The 20,583-nt window shown below is 41.4% G+C and overlaps 1 protein-coding gene across 1 annotated transcript in view; it reads left to right on the top strand.

Moving 5' to 3' along the window:
- Positions 1 to 20,583, top strand: part of ryr1b (ryanodine receptor 1b (skeletal)) — a 64,181-nt gene that overhangs the window by 29,071 nt on the left and 14,527 nt on the right. Inside the window, exons 36-85 of the mRNA XM_039597950.1 lie at positions 54 to 617; positions 760 to 960; positions 1,306 to 1,414; positions 1,499 to 1,645; positions 1,859 to 2,132; positions 2,272 to 2,389; positions 2,499 to 2,631; positions 2,852 to 2,946; positions 3,031 to 3,166; positions 3,251 to 3,434; positions 3,574 to 3,685; positions 3,802 to 3,922; positions 4,022 to 4,191; positions 4,369 to 4,589; positions 4,836 to 4,926; positions 5,009 to 5,149; positions 5,240 to 5,403; positions 6,730 to 6,808; positions 6,889 to 6,978; positions 7,206 to 7,358; positions 7,620 to 7,697; positions 7,803 to 7,878; positions 7,964 to 8,087; positions 8,180 to 8,295; positions 8,414 to 8,481; positions 8,702 to 8,823; positions 9,096 to 9,145; positions 9,912 to 9,972; positions 10,078 to 10,204; positions 10,292 to 10,400; positions 10,487 to 10,568; positions 10,757 to 10,887; positions 11,012 to 11,332; positions 11,488 to 11,728; positions 12,065 to 12,152; positions 12,240 to 12,332; positions 12,751 to 12,765; positions 14,109 to 14,279; positions 14,563 to 14,622; positions 14,730 to 14,864; positions 15,023 to 15,135; positions 15,258 to 15,354; positions 15,450 to 15,556; positions 15,646 to 15,697; positions 15,787 to 15,867; positions 19,251 to 19,350; positions 19,650 to 19,729; positions 19,868 to 19,944; positions 20,037 to 20,110; positions 20,529 to 20,546. Coding sequence (XP_039453884.1) covers positions 54 to 617; positions 760 to 960; positions 1,306 to 1,414; positions 1,499 to 1,645; positions 1,859 to 2,132; positions 2,272 to 2,389; positions 2,499 to 2,631; positions 2,852 to 2,946; positions 3,031 to 3,166; positions 3,251 to 3,434; positions 3,574 to 3,685; positions 3,802 to 3,922; positions 4,022 to 4,191; positions 4,369 to 4,589; positions 4,836 to 4,926; positions 5,009 to 5,149; positions 5,240 to 5,403; positions 6,730 to 6,808; positions 6,889 to 6,978; positions 7,206 to 7,358; positions 7,620 to 7,697; positions 7,803 to 7,878; positions 7,964 to 8,087; positions 8,180 to 8,295; positions 8,414 to 8,481; positions 8,702 to 8,823; positions 9,096 to 9,145; positions 9,912 to 9,972; positions 10,078 to 10,204; positions 10,292 to 10,400; positions 10,487 to 10,568; positions 10,757 to 10,887; positions 11,012 to 11,332; positions 11,488 to 11,728; positions 12,065 to 12,152; positions 12,240 to 12,332; positions 12,751 to 12,765; positions 14,109 to 14,279; positions 14,563 to 14,622; positions 14,730 to 14,864; positions 15,023 to 15,135; positions 15,258 to 15,354; positions 15,450 to 15,556; positions 15,646 to 15,697; positions 15,787 to 15,867; positions 19,251 to 19,350; positions 19,650 to 19,729; positions 19,868 to 19,944; positions 20,037 to 20,110; positions 20,529 to 20,546 — 6,370 coding nt within the window. The remainder of the gene's footprint in view (positions 1 to 53; positions 618 to 759; positions 961 to 1,305; positions 1,415 to 1,498; positions 1,646 to 1,858; positions 2,133 to 2,271; positions 2,390 to 2,498; positions 2,632 to 2,851; positions 2,947 to 3,030; positions 3,167 to 3,250; positions 3,435 to 3,573; positions 3,686 to 3,801; positions 3,923 to 4,021; positions 4,192 to 4,368; positions 4,590 to 4,835; positions 4,927 to 5,008; positions 5,150 to 5,239; positions 5,404 to 6,729; positions 6,809 to 6,888; positions 6,979 to 7,205; positions 7,359 to 7,619; positions 7,698 to 7,802; positions 7,879 to 7,963; positions 8,088 to 8,179; positions 8,296 to 8,413; positions 8,482 to 8,701; positions 8,824 to 9,095; positions 9,146 to 9,911; positions 9,973 to 10,077; positions 10,205 to 10,291; positions 10,401 to 10,486; positions 10,569 to 10,756; positions 10,888 to 11,011; positions 11,333 to 11,487; positions 11,729 to 12,064; positions 12,153 to 12,239; positions 12,333 to 12,750; positions 12,766 to 14,108; positions 14,280 to 14,562; positions 14,623 to 14,729; positions 14,865 to 15,022; positions 15,136 to 15,257; positions 15,355 to 15,449; positions 15,557 to 15,645; positions 15,698 to 15,786; positions 15,868 to 19,250; positions 19,351 to 19,649; positions 19,730 to 19,867; positions 19,945 to 20,036; positions 20,111 to 20,528; positions 20,547 to 20,583) is intronic.

Genomic DNA, 20,583 nt, shown 5'->3' with positions numbered 1-20,583 from the left:
CAAAAATCTTAAATGTTTTCTGCCTTTTCTTACTTGTTATTTTGCTTCTGTAGGAGCTGAAAACAAAGGCGATTAGCATGTTACGAGAGGCCGTGCTGGATGGTAGCCAGGCCATGCGGGATCCAGTAGGAGGCAGTGTAGAGTTCCACTTTGTCCCAATCTTGAAGCTAATCAGTACACTGCTTATTATGGGGATCTTCAATGATGATGACACCAAGCACATCCTCAAGATGATCGACCCCAATGTTTTCAGTGGAAAGGAAGAGGAGGAAGCTGAAGAGGGTGGAGCTGCTGAAGGAGAAAATGAGGAAAAGAAGGAGGAGGAATCAGAAGAAGCAGCTGAGGACGAGCTTGAGGATGAAGGGGTTGGGGATGAGGAAGAGGAGGAGCTAAAAGAGCTGGAGAAACCAGAGGGTGAGGAGGAAGAGGCTGAGCCCAAGGAAGAAGGAGAAGAGGGGGAAAAGGACAAAGAAGAGGCTAAAAGAGGAAAAGTAGATGGAGAGAAAGCAGAGGAAGAGAAGGAGTCAGAGGCAGTGGAAGCAGAAGCACAGGAGGAAGAGGAGGGTCTGGAGGAAGGACTGCTACAGATGACGCTGCCAGAGTCTGTCAAACTACAGGTCATTGTGATGTTTAGCCTCTGCCTGCTTTACAGTCTCTACAACCGATGTGGATAATTATATCAGAGGATCTCATATCATAAAATTTTTTACAAATTATACGCATTAAAACTTATGTTCCTGTCTCACCTTGCTCTTTCAGATGTGCACACTCCTGCAGTACTTCTGCGATTGCGAGCTGAGACACAGAGTGGAAGCCATTGTTGCATTCTCAGACCAGTTTGTCCATGATATTAAGAGCAATCAACGTGTCCGTTACAACCAGTTAATGAGAGCCTTCACCATGTCAGCCGCTGAGACTGCACGCAAAACCCGGGAGTTCCGCTCACCTCCACAGGACCAGGTAATAACTAATTATTATCACACTAAACAAGTGTGTCTCATTGGCTTCAGGTTTGAATTAATTTAGATGGTATTTTTTAGTTGATACTCATCTTTGGAAAGTAAGAACTTACACTGGGAACAGTGTAACTTAACAGTTTATCATCAGATCTCAGGATTTAAAGATTAATTCTAATCATTAAGTACAAGCCCTGTACTTGATGAATTATTCATTAGTTCTTGAGACCTGATGATAAACTGTTAAGTTTCCCATGTGCTGTTCAGACAACAGCAAAACAAACCATATTTATAGCAAAAGACACACAAAATATCCTGATATAGTTGCTATAATATGCTCTCTGTTAAGGTTCTTATGCTAACGAACTTCAAACATCAAGAGGATGAAGATTCTCCAGTTCCTGAGGACGTGCGGGAAACACTGGCAGAATTCCACAAAGACCTCTTGCTTCACTGTGGTGAGCATTTCTGTGTAATTACGAATTTCTTCAGGTGTGAAAAGCTGTTTATGGGTGTTTAATACTGTTGTCACATTTTTATAGGCATACATATTGAGGAGGAACCAGAGGAGGAGGAGGTGGACACTTCACTGAGGGGCAGACTTCTTAGTCTGGTAGACAAGGTTAAAAGCCTCCGTAAGAAGAAGGAGGAGGAGGAAAAGCCAGAGGTGGAGGAAGAACCAAAACCCAGTAAGATTAACACTTACCTGTGAAACAGTTGAAGGACCCGATCTGCATTTTCTTTTTAGTTTTCAAACAAATAATGAAATGATATTTTATAATGATTGCGAAGACACATGTTTGAAATGTTTGAAATAAAAATGAACTGAACTGAACTGAACTGAAGTTTTAGGGTAAGAGTTAAACTGAGTTTATAACAGGCTCTTCCTTCATTACACCCAGGCACCCTTCAGGAGCTGATCTCCCACACCATGATCCACTGGGCTCAGGAGTCTTTCGTTCAGAACCCTGAGCTGGTGCGCCTGATGTTCAGCCTTCTACACCGACAGTACGACGGTCTTGGCGAGCTGATCCGAGCACTGCCCAAAGCATATGCCATCAATGCCGTGTCCGTTCAGGACACCATGGAACTACTTGAGTGTTTGGGGCAGATCCGATCACTGCTCATCGTCCAGATGGGTCCTGAAGAGGAGCGGCTTATGATCCAGAGCATTGGGTTGGTGTGGGGGATAAATAGTGTATACTTTTTGAATTTAGAGTTAGTTTGTTACATTTTGAGTTATAATAATAGAACATGGGATGTTATTTTTTTAAGTAATGTACCACTGATATATGGCTTCTGTTGTTTTTTTCAGAAATATCATGAATAACAAGGTGTTCTACCAACACCCCAATCTGATGAGAGCTCTGGGTATGCATGAGACTGTGATGGAAGTGATGGTCAACGTGTTAGGTGGAGGAGGAGATTCGAAGGTAACTGTGATTTCTTCAAGTCTTTCACTTTCCAGGCCTGCCATTTATAACAAAGCACACCTCAGACATTATGCATCTGAGAAAAATGTTTTTTGTTTTTTTTGCCCAGGAGATTCGATTCCCCCAAATGGTGACCAGCTGCTGTCGTTTCCTGTGTTACTTCTGCCGTATCAGCCGACAGAACCAGCGTTCTATGTTTGACCATCTGAGCTACCTGTTACAGAACAGCGGCATCGGCTTGGGTGAGTCCCCTGTTACACTGTTTACTGTATACTGTATATGGCTTATTATGGACAGATTTTATTTTTAAATGTTTTTTATTTTGAATAATCATGAAACAATTACAATAAAATTTAGTTCACTGAAGCATGCAGGTAAAAAGTTTCTAAATGAATTTTAATGTGCTAGAATCTTTATACCAGGTGATGAATGAATAAACTCACAGATTATATTTCTATGTAGGCATGCGTGGATCCACACCCCTGGATGTGGCTGCAGCCTCCTGTATTGACAATAACGAGCTGGCCTTGGCTTTACAAGAGCAGGACCTGGAAATGGTTAGAGAGAAAAAACGTTTTTAAAAAAGGCTATAGTGGAACTGTTATCTGATAGTCTCTCCTTTTGTTACTCACACGATGTAGGTGGTGACTTACTTGGCAGGCTGTGGACTGCAGATGTGTCCAATGCTCTTGTCTAAGGGCTACCCTGACATTGGCTGGAATCCTTGTGGCGGAGAGAGATACCTGGATTTCCTCCGCTTTGCTGTCTTCGTTAATGGTGGGCTTTGATTGACATATAATGATGAGATTTGTAAGTAGTCGCCACTAATATTTACCTCCTCCTACAACCTCCTCCCCTTAGGAGAGAGCGTGGAAGAGAATGCCACCGTTGTGGTGCGTCTGCTCATCCGTCGCCCTGAATGCTTTGGCCCAGCCCTGAGAGGAGAGGGTGGTAATGGCCTCCTGGCTGCAATGGAGGAGGCCATCAAGATATCAGAGGATCCGGCAAGAGATGGGCCCACTGTTAAGAAAGACAGGCGCTTCATGTAAGGGCTGGCGCAGTGGCAGTGAAACAGATTTTTGTTGACAAAATAACAGCAAATAACAGCTTAGACAAGTCACTGTGTAGTTTCACAGCAGCGCAACACATTTTCTTATAGAAAATAATGTTATCTGGATTGGCAGGTTTGGTGGTGAGGAACAGCACGAGGAGAACCGTGTGCATCTGGGAAATGCCATCATGTCCTTTTACTCGGCTCTCATTGATCTGCTGGGTCGCTGTGCCCCAGAGATGCATGTAAGTAGAGCAGCTTTTAACATATTTCTATCCCTCAAACCTCCAGGAAGAGTGGATCTGTGGGTGTTTGATTAGTTAGTTTCATATAGCACGACTTACATTTTTTTTATTTGTAGCTGATCCAAGCGGGTAAAGGCGAAGCTCTAAGAATCAGGGCCATCCTGAGGTCTCTGGTGCCTATAGAGGACCTGGTGGGGGTAATCAGCTTACCTGTGCAGATTCCAGCATATGGCAAAGGTTGGATAAAAAGTTGTGCTGATATATGGATGTTTTTTAATAATTTACTAAATGTGGCATCCTACTTCATAAAGGTTTTTTTTGCTGTCTAAACCACAGATGGCCAGATTATTGAGCCCAAGATGTCTGCCAGTTTTGTGCCAGACCACAAGGCCTCCATGGTGCTCTTCCTCGACAGAGTGTACGGTATTGATAACCAGGACTTCCTGCTTCATGTGCTTGAGGTTGGCTTCTTGCCTGACATGAGAGCTGCAGCTTCTCTGGATACGGTGAGAAAAAAAAGGCACAGACCCAACAGATAAAATTTCCTTCTGTAAATTCTAGATTTCAGTACAAAGTCTGCATATTGATGTAATTTGCTATAGATTCCCTTTGATATAGATAATGTATCTGTCTGTCCTGTATTGCAGTGAGTATAAGCAGTTTTTTGTCTTCTCTGATTGTAGGTGGCATTCAGCACAACTGAAATGGCCTTGGCTCTGAACCGCTACCTCTGTTCGGCTGTTCTCCCTCTTCTTACAAAGTGTGCTCCATTGTTTGCTGGAACAGACCACCGAGCCATCATGATCGACTCCATGCTCCACACAATTTATCGCCTGTCTCGTGGCCGAGCCCTTACCAAGGCTCAGAGGGATGTTATAGAGGAGTGTCTCATGTCCCTCTGCAAGTCAGTATTTAAAAAAACCCTCTCTGTATAGCAAACGCTAATTTGGCAAGCTGAATAACTCCGAAAAGGAAGTCTTTATTTTCTATTTGTTTAACCTTTATTCAGGCTGGGGAGGTTTTCGAGACATTATCTCTTTTACAAGAAAGATCTAATGATAACAGCAAATTCACAACAAATTACAAACTTTGAAGTGAATGATGAAACATGCCTTTTCAAAGAGTTTTAAACTTACGGTGACATCCACAGATACCTTCGACCCTCTATGCTGCAGCATTTGCTTAGACGGCTGGTGTTTGATGTACCCATCCTCAATGAATATGCAAAGATGCCTCTCAAGGTGAGTCTTCTGTATAACTGTGTTGTGTTTGTTTGTTTATATAATCTAATTTTTATATCACATATTAATTGAATTGCTTCAGCTGCTGACCAATCACTATGAGCGCTGTTGGAAGTACTACTGCTTGCCAAATGGATGGGCGAACTTTGGGGTGACTTCTGAGGAGGAGCTGCATCTTTCTCGAAAACTCTTTTGGGGAATCTTCGAATCGTTGGCACATAAGGTGGGAGATGTTGTTAACCTTCCATAAGTGCACATCGTTTAAGTTAAGGAATTACTAACTTGGCTTCTCTAATATGAATTTAAATTCTAGAAATTTGATGCAGAGCTCTTCAAGATTGCCATGCCCTGCCTCTGTGCTATAGCTGGAGCCATCCCCCCTGACTATGTGGATGCCAGCTACTCCTCTCACACTGAGAAAAAGGCCTCTGTGGATGCTGAAGGCAACTTTGATCCAAAACCAGTAGAGACCACCAAGTGAGAACTAAAAGAAAGACTGTGTGATGTTATTTTAGAGCTTTATTGCTTTTGGAAGAGAGTCAACATGTACCTTGTCAGTGATGTATAGTTATAATTACATATTTGAACAGATTTTTGAAAGCTTGTTTCCAGTTTCAGTTTCAGTTTTATTTGTCATATGCAAGTTAGCACAGTTATGCAGTACAACTGCATAAATATAAAATTCGTCCACCATGAAAATGGCTAAAACATTCAATAGCAAGTAGCATCACACGTCGTGTGATGTCTCCAGCAAAACAGATTTCCTCCGAAGGGTGGCTGGCCTCTCCCTTAGAGATAGGGTGAGAAGTTCGGCCATCCGGGAGGGGCTCAGAGTAGAGCCGCTGCTCCTCCACATCGAAAGGAGCCAGTTGAGGTGGTTCGGGCATCTGACAAGGATGCCCCTGGGCGCCTCCTGGGTGAGGTGTTCGGGCATGTCCCACCGGGAGGAGGCCCCGGGGCAGACCCAGGACGCGCTGGAGAGATTATATCTCTCGGCTGGCCTGGGAACGCCTTGGTGTTCCCCCGGATGAGCTGGAGGAGGTGGCTGGGGAGAGGGAGGTCTGGGCTTCTCTGCTTAGGCTGCTGCCCCCGCGACCCGACTTCGGATAAAGCGGATGAGGATGGATGGATGGATGGATGGAAGTTAGCACAGGATCAACATTGCAATGAAATGTATTTGACGAGCAGCACACAGTCACTCAGCAGTATAGTATGTAAAAAATAGTAAGAGCAAAATGTTTATAAAATATAGTAGTTAATAGACTAAATATATATGTATATATGTTTATATGTATGTATGTATATATATATATATATGTACACACTTGTGAATAGATAAAATAAATCTTAAATAGGAATGTGACCATAGACATGTATTTGGGGTGGGGGGTGGGGGGGTAAATGGGATATTGCACATGAGATAAAGTGGCAGGAGTGAACAGCAGTGCAAACTGAACAGTACAAAATTTTGAGTGGCAGTTAATACAGTATTGCACGAAGTAACGTTTCTATTTGTTTAAATACTAATAAGAAAGAAGTGACCAGTGCAGAGTGTACAATGTACTTGTGAAACTGTAGGACAGCTTCTGAGTGCATCCTGTGGAGTGTGGTGTGTGTGTTTAAGTGTTTAAGAACTCAACTTTGCTCAAAGCTTCAAGTGCAGTTATCAATGTAACTGAAAAGGCACATATAAACATCTTACATAAAATTACACTGTAATTTCTATAAAGTCATATTGGCATTCTGAAGTTAAGTTTAGATATCAGATTATTTGAATAACTGTAAATATCACTGAATTTTCAGCACTATCATCCCAGAGAGACTGGATCCTTTCATCAACAAGTATGCAGAACACACTCATGATAAATGGGCGTTTGAAAAGGTCAGTAATAAGGGAACAATGTAAGCAATAATGTTTTTTTAAAAGTATTGTTTGTAATAATTGCTTAAATCATTTTTCAGATTCAGAACAACTGGACGTATGGAGAGGTGCTAGATGAGAATGCTAAGACTCACCCGATGCTCCGGCCATACAAAACATTCTCTGAAAAGGTAATGATTTTTCACTTGTTTTAGTCTGAAGCTTGAAATTCTGAACACTTAATTGTATCTAACCTTTTGTAGTAACCCCGTGTTCCATTAAATATGAGGATGCCAGATCTTCTTAATTAGTATTCATTACCCATGGACCTTTTGACTATTTTTGCATGATTATTGTTATGGGCATTCATAGTATAGCTTAGTTGTTAATTGTAAAGCCCTCTACCTTCTTTTCTCAGGACAAGGAGATTTATCGTTGGCCCATTAAAGAATCCATCAAAGCTATGCTGGCATGGGAGTGGACCATAGAGAAAGCAAGGGATGGAGAAGGAGAAGTCGAGAAAAAGGCCGCCGCCACCACCACCACGCGCAAAATCTCTCAAACTGCTCAGGTAAAAGAGAGAGGAGTAAAAAACATTCAAAATACTAAAAAAATGTTACTGTTTTTCCTGTTTGTCCATATAGGATCGCAAGGTTTTTACATAAGTGTAAAAACAGAACATTCGTGGATCATGCAAAATGAATTTTCTCTTTGCCTAATTAAATTGGGGAAACAATGGTGAAATGAAAGAAGTCTCCTTTTACTCAGAAACTCAGTAAAAACTTCACATGGACACTGTTACACATAAGGTCTTTTTTTCAATTGTCTTCAGGCCACTTATGATCCGAGTCACGGATACAGCCCTCAGCCAATAGACATCTCAGGAATGGCCCTCTCCAGAGAGCTGCAAGTATGTCTAGTTTGGTCAGATTTTCCCAGCATATATAGGTCACAAAAGTCTCTCACATACCTTTAAAGAACTAGGTAGAATAATATTTTTTTTCTTTCTACATAGTCTATGGCTGAACAGCTAGCAGAAAACTATCACAACACCTGGGGCAGGAAGAAGAAGTTGGAGCTACAGTCCAAAGGCAAGAGTAGTTTTTATTACATTAAAACTGGGAGTTTTCTTTTTAATGATATGCTGATTTAAAAAATGACTTGTGCCCTTGCTAGGTGGTGGTACTCATCCTTTGCTCGTGCCTTATGACACATTGACGGCTAAGGAGAAGGCCAGAGACAGGGAGAAAGCCCAGGACCTGCTCAAGTTCCTCCAGCTTAATGGATACGCTGTGACGAGGTATGCTGGAGCTCTCAGAGTTTAAGATTAGAGCTATCTGTTTTTCTCTTTCAGTTACTTTCATATTTACTCCATCTTTTTTCCACTCCTAGGGGTCTAAAGGATATGGAACAGGACATTTCCTCCATTGAGAAGCGTTTTGCCTATGGGTTCCTTCAGAAGCTTCTTAAATGGATGGACATTGCCCAGGAATTCATCGCTCATCTTGGTACTGTGATTGAAGACGTGGATGATTTTTGTACTTATACTGTGTGCACTGCTGTTTAGACCAGAAATAAAGTCAGAAGTGGTTTCATTATTATTTTGTTATTATTTTTTTCGAACAGAGGCTGTAGTTAGCAGCGGTAGAGTGGAAAAGTCACCACACGAACAAGAAATCAAATTCTTTGCCAAGGTGAGCTTCTTTATTTACTTGGGTTTTTTTCGTGGATGTCAGAGGATGATGGTTGTAACAGAATCCTGTGCTGAAGTTTGTAGGGACTGAAAAAATTGCCGCAATTTGTGATTTTGAGAAAGGCCTTTTATTTGACTTTTTTCTGTAGCTTTACTAAGCAGATACTATTTATTGCCATTATTGGCATAATGAATATTTTATCCTGGGTTATTTTTTATAGATCCTCTTGCCGCTGGTAAATCAGTACTTTAAGAACCACTGCCTGTACTTTCTCTCCACTCCTGCCAAAGTATTGGGCAGTGGAGGACATTCCTCGAATAAAGAGAAGGAGATGATTGCAAGGTATGTGTCATAAAACCATATATTAAAAAAAAAAATCAATCGTACCTTGAATTATGTGTCCTGAAAAGTTTAGCATTTCCTTTCCTTCTAGGACAGTGTGATAGTATCTGTCCTCTCCTTCCATGTCCCTCCATCTTTCTCCTGTTGTGTGATATCCATGATCTCCTTTACTTTCCTTTTGCTTTATGTGTACTTCAAACATTTTTCCTGCCTTGTTTCCCCTTACTATACTCCCTTCCTCTCTCCCTTCCTCTTTTCTCCTCCTACCTCAGTATCTTCTGTAAGTTGGCTGCTTTGGTGAGGCACAGAGTATCTCTTTTTGGTAAGGAAATTGCATGATGTCATGCACTGTCACCATCTCTGTATTTGTTTTCCTGTGTAATTTCTCTCTTTATTACAGCATTTTATTTTTTGCTTCTTCCTCCTCCCTACCTTTACTTTACATACTAATCAAACTAATAAATCATCATTACCTCCTCCTAACTTACCAGTTCTTCTCTTCTCTGTATTTAGCTCAGCTTTTGCTTGGCTTTAATGTTTGCTGTAATGTCTTTGATTTACAAGGTATCCACAAAGTTAGCATGAGTGTCTGTGATGGCATCAGATATCCACCCGTGGTACTGTACTGCAGCTTTGTCGTGTGTTATCATCCTGGCTTATACGAGACAATGAATGCTTTGTTGTCATTTTACTCCCCTTCACCACCATATCTCTTAAGTAGACTGTCATTGTTACATGGCCAGTGGAGAGGTGAGCTTGTCTCACCAGCACAATATGATCTTCCACTTTAAACTTGCCTAAATAAAACTCTGTGATGGTGGCATTACACTTAAGAAACTGTTTTTAACAACTTTTATGCTCTTTTCTTAAATAATAATTATTGTTGTTGCAGCTATGTATTTAACATTTGTGATTCAGAAGATTCAGACTTTACCGTTGTAATGTAATTGTGAGTTTGCTCAATGTTTCCCAACAAATTCAGAGACTGTATACCCGGTTTAGAGCTAAATCTGGCATTTGCAGTAATTTGTGCTCTTGTAGAGCTGAAGGATAACACTGACAATGCACCTTTTTTGTTATGTTTTCAGGAACGGATGCACCTGCAGTGGTAAACTGCCTGCACATTCTCTCACGATCACTGGATGCCAGGTATAAAACATAAAACATCCGTATCGCTTCAACAAGCAAAGAGAAAGAAGAAACAAACTGTCTGAGATTTTTTTTTACTAACTTTTTCTCTGTGTATTTTTTAAGGACTGTTATGAAATCAGGCCCTGAGATTGTTAAAGCCGGCCTGCGTCAGTTCTTTGAGAGTGCTGCGGATGACATTGAGAAGATGGTTGAGAATCTGAAACTGGGCAAGGTGTCCAGTCGAAACCAGGTCAGGGAGGGTTTTCTTTTTTCTGCTCACTAAACACGTTCATGTTTTTCTTGTGAACTAAAACCTGTATTTGTGTGTTTTTTACAGGTTAAGGGTGTCGCACAGAATATCAACTACACCACCACTGCCCTGCTGCCAGTCCTCACTTCACTGTTTGACCACATTGCCCAACACCAGTTTGGTGATGATGTCATGTGTAAGCAAAATGCTTTTCTCCTTTAATTTAACCATTAATGACTTGTTCCTCTGGACCAACTCAAAGTCTCTTCTCGACGTTCTCAGTGGACGACTTGCAGATATCCTGCTATCGTCTAATGTGCAGTATCTACTCTTTGGGCACTGTGAAGACTCCACATGTGGAGAAGTGAGTAGAGACATGGCCTAAAAAAAAAAAGCCTGGAACTAGTTTTACTTTTTTCATTATATATCAGATATCATAACAAGAAACATTTATTTTTCGTTATGTGCATGTATTCTTTCAAAGGTTGATTTTGCATGTGTTATTTCATATAGACATCTTATGAGTATGCATGTTTTTTCCTTCCTTTGCAGACAGCGACCAGCTCTTGGCGAGTGTTTGGCCCACTTAGCAGCTGCTATGCCGGTAGCCTTTCTTGAACCAGTGCTAAATGAATTCAACTCATTTTCTGTTTACACAACCAAGACTCCTAGAGAGAGAGCGAGTGAGTTTTGCTGTCTTCTTTTACCTTTATGATTCATTTTACATGCTTCAAACTGTTAGATAGTGTTCATGCTGAATTATTTTTCTTGTCCGTGATTTCACTCGTCTTTTCTCTCCCTGCTCAGTTCTTGGTCTTCCCAATCAAGTAGAAGAGCTGTGTCCTGACATCCCAGAACTGGAGATTTTGATGAAAGAGATCCATGACCTGGCTGAGTCTGGAGCTCGCTACACAGAAATGCCCCATGTGATTGAGATCACCTTGCCCATGCTGTGTAACTATCTCCCCCGCTGGTGGGAGAGAGGCCCAGAGAGCTTCCCCGAGCAGGATGGCCAACTCTGCACCGCCGTCACCTCCGAGCAACTCAACCAGCTGCTGGGTAGCATCATGAAGATTGTGGTTAACAACCTGGGTATAGATGAAGCCTCTTGGATGAAAAGATTAGCAGGTTAGTGACCAGAGGATTTACAATAAGCCAAAATAATGTCACGTGGCACACACCTATAGTATTGCAGCATATAATAATGTGTAAACAACTACATTTTCACATGTTACACAACTATTATTTGGAGATAACTGGCAAATGTTTTGTGCCTTGTCCAGTGTTTGCTCAGCCCATTGTCAGCAGGGCTAAACCAGAGATGCTTAAATCCCACTTTATCCCAACCATGGAAAAGCTGAAGAAGCGTGCAGCAAAGGTGGTGGCAGAGGAGGATCATCTGCGCATGGAGGGCAAAACAGAGGTGGACAGTGAAAACGGGACCATTCGAGATGAGTTTGCTGTACTCTGTCGGGACTTGTATGCTCTCTACCCTTTGCTCATTCGCTATGTGGACAACAACAGGTAGCTGAGATTAGCAGCACCTTGATATGAAACACATTTCTGCTTCAGTTTTCTTGTTTGATGGAATTTGAAATTTAGGGGAGCATAATATGACGCTTTTTTGTTTTGCAATGAGGCACAATGTTGTTATTGAGGCAGAGGGAAGACACCAGGGAACTAAACCTACAAGAAATAATAAATTCAAAATATGAACACTAGAACAGGAAACTCAAGAGGAACAATAATTCAAGGTTTTAAAAGAAAGTTCCACTTTATTTCACCCTTTTGTTTGCCAACAGAAAGATTCTTGGCTATGATTCACATTCAAGAACTATCTATTGCTGCCTGTGTCTGTAGGGCAAGGTGGCTGACTTGTCCAGACCCAGATGCAGAGGAGCTTTTCAGGATGGTGGGCGAGGTCTTCATTTTCTGGTCCAAATCCCACGTAAGTCTTCTGTTTTCTGACATTTTCATATGTGAATGGATTTTTCCCGTCTCTCGTTTAGCATCTTTATTGTGTTATATATTGCAGAACTTTAAGAGGGAGGAGCAGAACTTCGTGGTGATGAATGAGATCAACAACATGTCCTTCCTGACTGCTGACAGTAAGAGCAAGATGAGCAAGGTACTGTCTGAAATGTAAAAGTAAAACATTGCCTGTTCCTTAGATGTTTGATTCACCTACTTCCATATCTTGAGTCATAACACATTAAGAAACTAAACTCTAATAATTAATGTTTCACTAACACCACCCATTACAAGCAGAGAAAAGTAACAGGAAGCCCCTCTTGGTGTTTTCTCAGCTGTTATTTCATTGTTTTTCTTTAAGTTGCTGTAGCTTTATGATTATTCTGTAAGTATTCATTTTCAGTCATTTCACAAATAAGTTTCTACAAGAAGACTGATGGGCTGTTACATAAATATTAATATCCTTTTTTTCCAGGTCTGTGTAAGTGGCAGTATATAGTGTAGTAGTAGTAGTGTTGCTAACTGTTTCTTTTTCCATATATATCCTGTGTCGGGGTTGGACGCTGGGCCACTAGGCCGGAGATGGAGAGGTTAGACCGTGTTTGTGCACGAGAGCTGTGCTGATCGCATGGCACCCTGAGTTTGCGGAGGCATTTCATCAACTGCTAATAGACAGATCCCAATATTCACACGTATACAGACACACAAACAGGGTTTTTCCTCTTAGGAGAGTTTTCACTACACATCTATGAGTGTATGAATAAAGTGTGAGATTATATTATACATATATATATATATGTTAGTGATGGTTTTTTAGGAGTAAAGAATGTGAGTGTGAACGTGTTGCAAACATATGCTTTTATGTGTGTGTCTGTATATGTGTGAGTAGGGGTCCGGAGCAGCTTGATGAAAGCTCTTTGCTGTAGATCACAGTGGTGTGAAAGGTTTCATGGTGCTCGGCAGAGCAGTAGTGTATATAATTTGGTGTGTGCACTCCTGCAGCCGAGTACCATCACCCTGTTTTTCTTTGACCAGTAAATAGTTTGCCTTTCGATGATCCTTGTTGGATACAGTTATGGAGCCCGTGCTACTGTGATGTTAAAACTTGTGTCACTGACGCTTGGGGTTTTTTTTCAGCTTTTGTGTCAGAGATTCCTGCGCTGGGGGACTCTTCTCTTTTCAGTAGCTGCTTAAACCAAAAGTCCATTCTCTGCTGTTGCTCGGTCCACCAGTAGCAAATGTCAGTCGCTGGATCTTTTGCAGGAATTTAAGCTAGCTCTCACTACATCACCAGAAAACTGTCATCATATTTACTAACTGGACTCGTTACTTCATGTCATGTTCATTGACACCATTAAATTGTTAAATAAACCTAATCACTGTTTGATGTTTTACGTGGTTGGTGCAAGTAGAACCTCTTCTCCTTGGCTATCAGATGGGCATTACTGTAGTGAGCTTCTGTTTCCTGATCATCACAATAACTCTCAAAGCCCGTAGAGTGTCTTTCACCCACATACACACACACACACCAAGCATGCACACTAAGGGCAGAGAGGGTGCTGTGAGGCCAGACAACAGACAGTAATGAGCATTGTCAGCCTCTGGATAGGAGTGTGTGAGAAGAGCTCCACGGCGATGGAGCTGACCCCATGTGCTGTTCTCTGTGTTGTCCAATGGACAGGATGTGCCCTGTCCGGCCACTGCAGTACTAACAGTGAAGCTGCATTGTGTGTAACACCTGTTGCTGGTGCAGCAATGAAGCACATGACATGACATGAAAAAGTTACTGAAAGAAAATATCAGTTGTTTAGTTGTTAAATATTCTCAAAAGCCTTAAATGCCACAAACCATTTTCTGAAAAGGGATTTTTTATTGGTGCCATGTAGTTGTTTCATGGAATAGAAAGTGTTCAATCAGTTTGATCTCTCTGTAGTCCGGCGGCTCAGAGCAGGAGCGTACCAAGAAGAAGCGACGGGGGGACCGCTACTCCGTGCAGACCTCCCTTATTGTAGCAGCGCTAAAGAAGATGCTTCCCATCGGCCTCAATATGTGCTCTCCTGCAGACCAGGAACTCATCAACCTTGCCAAGATCAGATACTCGCTGGTACTTTGATGTGCTTGTTAATGTGATTTCTTTGGGCAAAACTTGCTTCATAGATTGATTTGTTGAATTGAGCACTTTAAATTTCTATAGTGCAAAAGTGCTGCTTCTTTGTTAGCATACATTTTGACACAAAATGGGTAGTATATAATAATAATAATTTTTCCACAGTCATATAACTCTGTTACTTTTGTCATTCCCAAATTTGTTTAGAGGCTGCATGCTGTTAATTACTAAACTATAGGATTGTAAATGTCCTCCAAATCTTGGTTTCTTTAACTCGTAGAAAGACACAGATGAAGAGGTGAGGGAATTCTTGCACAACAACCTGCATCTGCAAGGCAAGGTGGGCAGACTTTTTATTTCTTTACTAACTGAAAGAAGATAATAAACACATTCCTGTATAAATCTATTCATTCTGTTCATTATACATATTGACGTGTTATATTTTAGGTGGAGGACCCAGCAATGCGCTGGCAGATGTCTCTTTATAAAGAGATGTCTGGAAAAGCAGAAGATGCCGATGATCCGGAGAAGGTGGTGAAAAGAGTACAAGAGGTGTCTGCTGTCCTTTACCACATTGAAGTGGTGAGTACAACCAGGCATCCGCAATAAAAGAAGGTCTGGAAGCGGCTCTCTGTTTAAAAAGTCCTAATCTCTGATCCTATGAGTATAACCCAACAGGCAATAAAGAGCTTAAGAAAAGAGAGACATTTTCCAAGTTAATTATTTTTTTTGTACATTAGACTGAACATCCCTTCAAGTCAAAGAAAATGGTTTGGCACAAGCTGCTGTCTAAACAACGTCGCAGAGCTGTGGTGGCCTGTTTCAGGATGACGCCTCTGTACAACATCACCACGTAATGATTAACAGCATACTTATTCAAAACATGATCGACAATAAAATCATAAGGCTTTATGAGGCATTATACCTAATTATCTCAGTTATCCCTAATTATCAGTGATCTTTCATTGTTTGCAGGCACAGGGTAACCAACATGTTCTTGGATGCATACAAACGCAACTGGTTAGAAACCGAGGGTTACTCATTTGAAGACAAGATGATTGATGACTTATCAGTAAGTTACACTTTCATTAATGTTTCATTACTTGCATATTGCCTATTCTTTATACAAAGAGTCTGTCATGTTTTATCCTATCTATTAACGATTAGAAAGCCATGGAGGAGGAGGAGGAAGAGGAAGAGGAGACTGAGACGAAGCCTGACCCCCTTCATCAGCTGATTCTTCATTTCAGCCGCACAGCTCTTACAGAAAAGCTGTAAGAGCATCTTTCTTCCTCTGGCTCAGTTCTCTGACCTGTTCCTCAGTGACACTTACTGATTCCTGCTCTGTGTTATTTGTTTACAGTAAACTTGATGTTGACCATCTCTATATGTCATATGCTGATATTATGGCAAAGGTAAGACCTGTAAAACACCAATGGGAATAGATATTGAAGCTGAACTTCAGAAGAGAATAATTCACCGATATTCTGTCTGCTGCCTTCAGAGCTGCCACATTGGTGAGGAGGACGAAGGGGGAGAACAGGAGGGGGAGGAGCCATCCTTTGAGGTGCGACAGACAGAGATGGTATGGGGGGACCAGGGGAAGGGAGGCAGGGGAGTCAGCGGAGAAGCAGCTCCCTACGCACTGAGTGACTACACCATGACATCACACTCGGCACATCCCCCCCACCCCACTCTTGCTACATTTCTCTTTTTTTCCCTTTCTGTCTTCCTTTCGTTAACTCACACCACGTGTCTATTTCCTGTTGTGGTGGACTGACCTGTGCATGCCTTTCCTGGACTCTGCACACCAGTCGGGATCAATATTCTGAAAGAATGTTTTTTTGTTTCGTTTTTTTTTTTTCTAAATTGCATGACTCGAGTGTAGAGATGATGGCAGCTAAAGAATTCAAAATAAAACCCAGGTGAAGACAGACAAGTGAGTCTGTACTAGCTATTAGTGATTTATTGCTTTTGCTATGTTAATTTTTCCATTTTCTTTCAGATAAACAGAATTTCTGTTCCTTTTGGAACCTGATACGTAAATTGTGATGTTGCCCCTTTTAGACTTAATTTAGTAAGAAAGCGATAATGGCGATTAATTAAACCATATCACAGGATCCCTAACGGGTCCCCTGTGCAAGTCTCAGAGTTTGTGGTCAGTGTCTTCTAGACATGCACCACCCTTTTCTGACTCACACCTCATGTAATCACCTGCTAATTTGACTGTGTTCACCCATATAGACTCACCTGAAAACTATAGTTTGAGTTCTAACAACTGACAACTAATTGATTTTTGTTTGTCTTTCCTTTGAATTGGACAGCGCTAACAAGTTTCCCTCTCTGTGCTCACCAAGAATACAGTAAAAGCCTGCACAGTCAGCCGTGCACATACTGGCCCAAGCCCAAACACACTCATGCGAGCATACACTACAACAGCTACATTCACATAGACATTCATTCATACACACACAGTTTCTTTCCATTCTTTCTATTCATACTCTTGTGCTGAGCAGAATCTCTGTAACCAGAGAAAAGTGCATTCATGTTTTTAAAACACTTCAGGCTCACGAGGGAGGGGGGCGGAGGGAGGGTTAGGTAGAGGTTTGGGTGCTTTGGGTGGGGGTCTGTGCATGGTGTGCAGTGGGTGGGTCAAATGTAACCTCTTTTGTCAACAGGATGGTTGTTCATTACCTGCTATTATTATAGTATTTGTACTGTGCCACAGAATAATATAAAACAGTGAAGTATAGTGCAGTATAGCCTGAATAGCGTGAGTTAGAATACTGCATTATGCAGCATTAAAGTTTGTGTTTTTTTTGTTCACTTTAATCTTAATATGTTATATTAAACAGTATGCACTGTCTGCAGATGTGCAGACTCATTTGTTTGTCTAATCATAGTTATTTTGTTCAGTAGTTTTAAAATATCATCACATACCTTTGTTAAGCTAACTCAAATAAATCTGAAGGGTGACAGGTGATTTGACAATTTGACAAAGACTGCTGCTGTATAACTAAATGGTGTTCATAATCAATCAGCCTTTTTCAGAGTAAATATTTTCACAGATAAGTATTTTATTGAAGAGAACAGTCTTTTTTTAATCTAAGGAGCTTGGAAAGAAAAGCGTCTGGACTTCTTTAAGTTTCTTGAGGATGTTTCACCTCTCATCCGAAAAGCTTTTTCAGTTTTAAGGTCAAATGGTGGAGAGTCCCAGATTTAAGCCCTGTGGGAGTGTCCCGCCAGAGTGACAATGGACCCCCTAATGATCCTCTACCTAATCACACAAGCCAAGGTGTGAAAACGGTTGTAGGTCACAATCAGCCAAGGTTTCGGGTGAGCTCATAGTGAAACCTGGCCCCACCCTATCATGTGTTTCCTGAGGTCAGATGGCCCAGGATGTGAGTGGGCGTTAAGGCGTCTGGGGAGGGAACTCAAAACTGGATTATAGATGGCAGACAGTTGGTGTTGTAAGCCACCGCGTCTGTTCAAAGATGGCTGTTCACAGTGGACATAGTGGCTTCTTTTACTCCTCTTTCAAACCATCTGTCTTCTCTGTCAAAAATGTGAACATTGGCATCCTCAAAGGAGTGACCTTTGTCCTTTAGATGCAGATGGACCACCGAGTCTTGTCCCGTGGAGGTGGCTCTTCTATGTTGTGCCATGCGTTTATGAAATAGCTGTTTGGTCTCTCCAATGTAGAGGTCTGAGCATTCCTCGCTACACTGTACAGCAGGGGTGCCCAATCCCAGTCCTCGAGAGCTACCGTCCTACAGCTTTTAGATGCATCCTTGGTCAGACACACCTGAATCAAATGAATGGCTTGTTATCAGGCCTTTGCCAAACTTGGTGGCATACAGAAGAGGTAATCAAACCATTTGATTCAGCTGTGTTGGAGTAGGGATGCATCTAAAAGCTGCAGGACAGTAGCTCTTGAGGACTGGGATTGGGCACCCCTGCTGTACAGCATATACTATGTTAAGTTTGTGTTTAGAAGGAACGTCTACAAGCAACTTAAAGAAGTCCAGACGTTTTTCTTTCCAAGCTCCTTAGACTTAAACTACGATGACCTGGATGACTGAGAACCTTCACAGACAGTCTTTTTAAATGTTATTCTGTTATTATACCTGGTTGGTTGTATTTTATTGTGACAACTCCAAACTACAAATGTTGAAAATATTTAGTCAAGCAAGCAACTTTTCCTCAGTTTCAGTTTAGGGTCTTATAGTTTATCTAAAAAGCAGACAAGCTTTACATACAGACAGGCTACTCCAGGTAGCATAAAATATAAGTTTAGGCTGTGAAGTAGAACAACCCTAAGCTGTTCTGTTGGAAGCAGGGGTTGCATGCTGTTTTACTCCAACAACTGATGTTGCTTCATAAGAAGAATGTGTGAAGTGTGAGTTACAATCTGGGATGAAATGATTGCTGCAATTGAATGTTTGCACCTGTGTTAGATATCATAAACTGGAATAACTGTCTCCAACACTAATGCATACTGTGTTACATTGGAAGAGAATTGTATGTGTCTTTAAGAGTCCCAAGTATTTCTAACACTAAAACAGCTTGTTTTTTTTTTTTACAAGTTCACTCAACACTTGAAAAGAATAGTTTAGTGTAGCATTTACTGAAAAAAATTGGCCACTATCTGATGGAAACACTGAGAATCTGCTCACTTAACTGAGCTTAACAGAAAGAAACATTAAGAGAAGCTTTTTCATAGGTGATAAAATAAATAAAAGTGTAAAAAGTTGTGTTACGTACATATAACACGAATTATTAACCAGCAGCTCTGGTTAACATCAGGACCAATGGTATAGCAAATACAATAGCAAATTATAAATAGGATAAGATTATCAGGATGTGTGTGTTTTTTGTGTGCCTGTACGTGTGTGTGTGTAAGTGCGGGGGGCAGTGCAGTCTCTGTTGACAGGGTTACAGCTGTTTTCTTGCTACTCTGCTGCACAGGAAAAGGAGATGGAGAAACAGAGGCTCTTGTACCAGCAGTCCCGTCTGCACAACCGTGGTGCTGCAGAGATGGTGCTGCAGATGATCAGCGCCTGTAAAGGTAGCTGCTGCACATTGGATCTGCACACAGACACATAGTAACATAGTGGTAGTTTTGGGGGATAGGAGCTCACTGAATGAACTGCTGTCCGTCATGGACAACCCATCGCACCCACTTCATTTTATGCTGTAGAGGCAGCACAGCTCATTCTCCCTCAGACTTATTCAACTCCCCTGCCATAAAAAACTGTAGGCGATCTTTCCTACCATTTCATCTGTTGTTATCTTGGCAGAGAGAATCCAGCTTTGCTATTAATAGTTGGGTCAAGTTGTTGTACGAGCGGTATCTGCTTGTTTCAGGTGAACCTGGAGCCATGGTTTCTTCTACACTCAAACTGGGAATCTCCATCCTCAATGGAGGCAACAGTGATGTACAGCAGGTAAAGAGCCTTCATGAGTATGATATATTTATGTCTATAGGCTAAAAAGATTTAAGAAACTTTATTTTACTGCCTGTCTACATCTTGAGATCTTCATTAGAGCGTTGTTGTCATCATGCTCTTGTCATCTGTGTGCAGAGGATGCTGGACTATCTGAAGGATAAAAAGGATGTGGGGTTCTTCCTTAGCGTTCAGTCTCTGATGCAGACCTGCAGGTCTGTAATATAGTTGTGGTTACGTCGTGTTTTTAGAGGGGATATACAAGTTTTTGTACTTTTTAAGCTGATTAAATGTTTGCTGTTAACAGTGTTTTGGACTTGAACGCTTTTGAGAGACAGAACAAGGCTGAGGGACTTGGGATGGTTTCAGAAGAAGGCACCAGTGAGTACGGTCGACAGCTTTTAATGGTCACTCACAAACTCAACATGCAATGCATACAAACATCTGCATCTTTGTTCTCCTCCTTTGTTTTGTGATATAATGTAATATTTTCCTAGTGTCAGTCTTTAGTGTATGCATTTGTGTGTGTCTGTGTGTGCCTGTATGTGTATGCCTGGTACAGTTATCTTTTCATGTGTCCAGAGTCAAGGAGTCACGACACACGTGTGTTAGTCGGAGCATTTTGACTGTTAATGTATGAAACTGTTTATCATTCGCTGACAGTCATGAGAATTCTGGACTCACTTCGTCTCTTTGTTTTTCTCTTCCCTACATCTTGTTCACTTTGCCCGTTTCAACTCTTTACTCCTCATGCCTATCTCCTTCCTACGCATCAATTTGCTGCTCTCGCGGTTCAAAGATAAGAAGCTAGAACGTGGTAAATGAAACTTTGCTGTCATATATTTTTCTTTCTT

Source organism: Oreochromis aureus, linkage group 14 (assembly GCF_013358895.1).
Source record: "Oreochromis aureus strain Israel breed Guangdong linkage group 14, ZZ_aureus, whole genome shotgun sequence".
NCBI classification, from domain to species: domain Eukaryota; kingdom Metazoa; phylum Chordata; class Actinopteri; order Cichliformes; family Cichlidae; genus Oreochromis; species Oreochromis aureus.
This window is presented reverse-complemented; position numbering and strand designations above follow the sequence as displayed.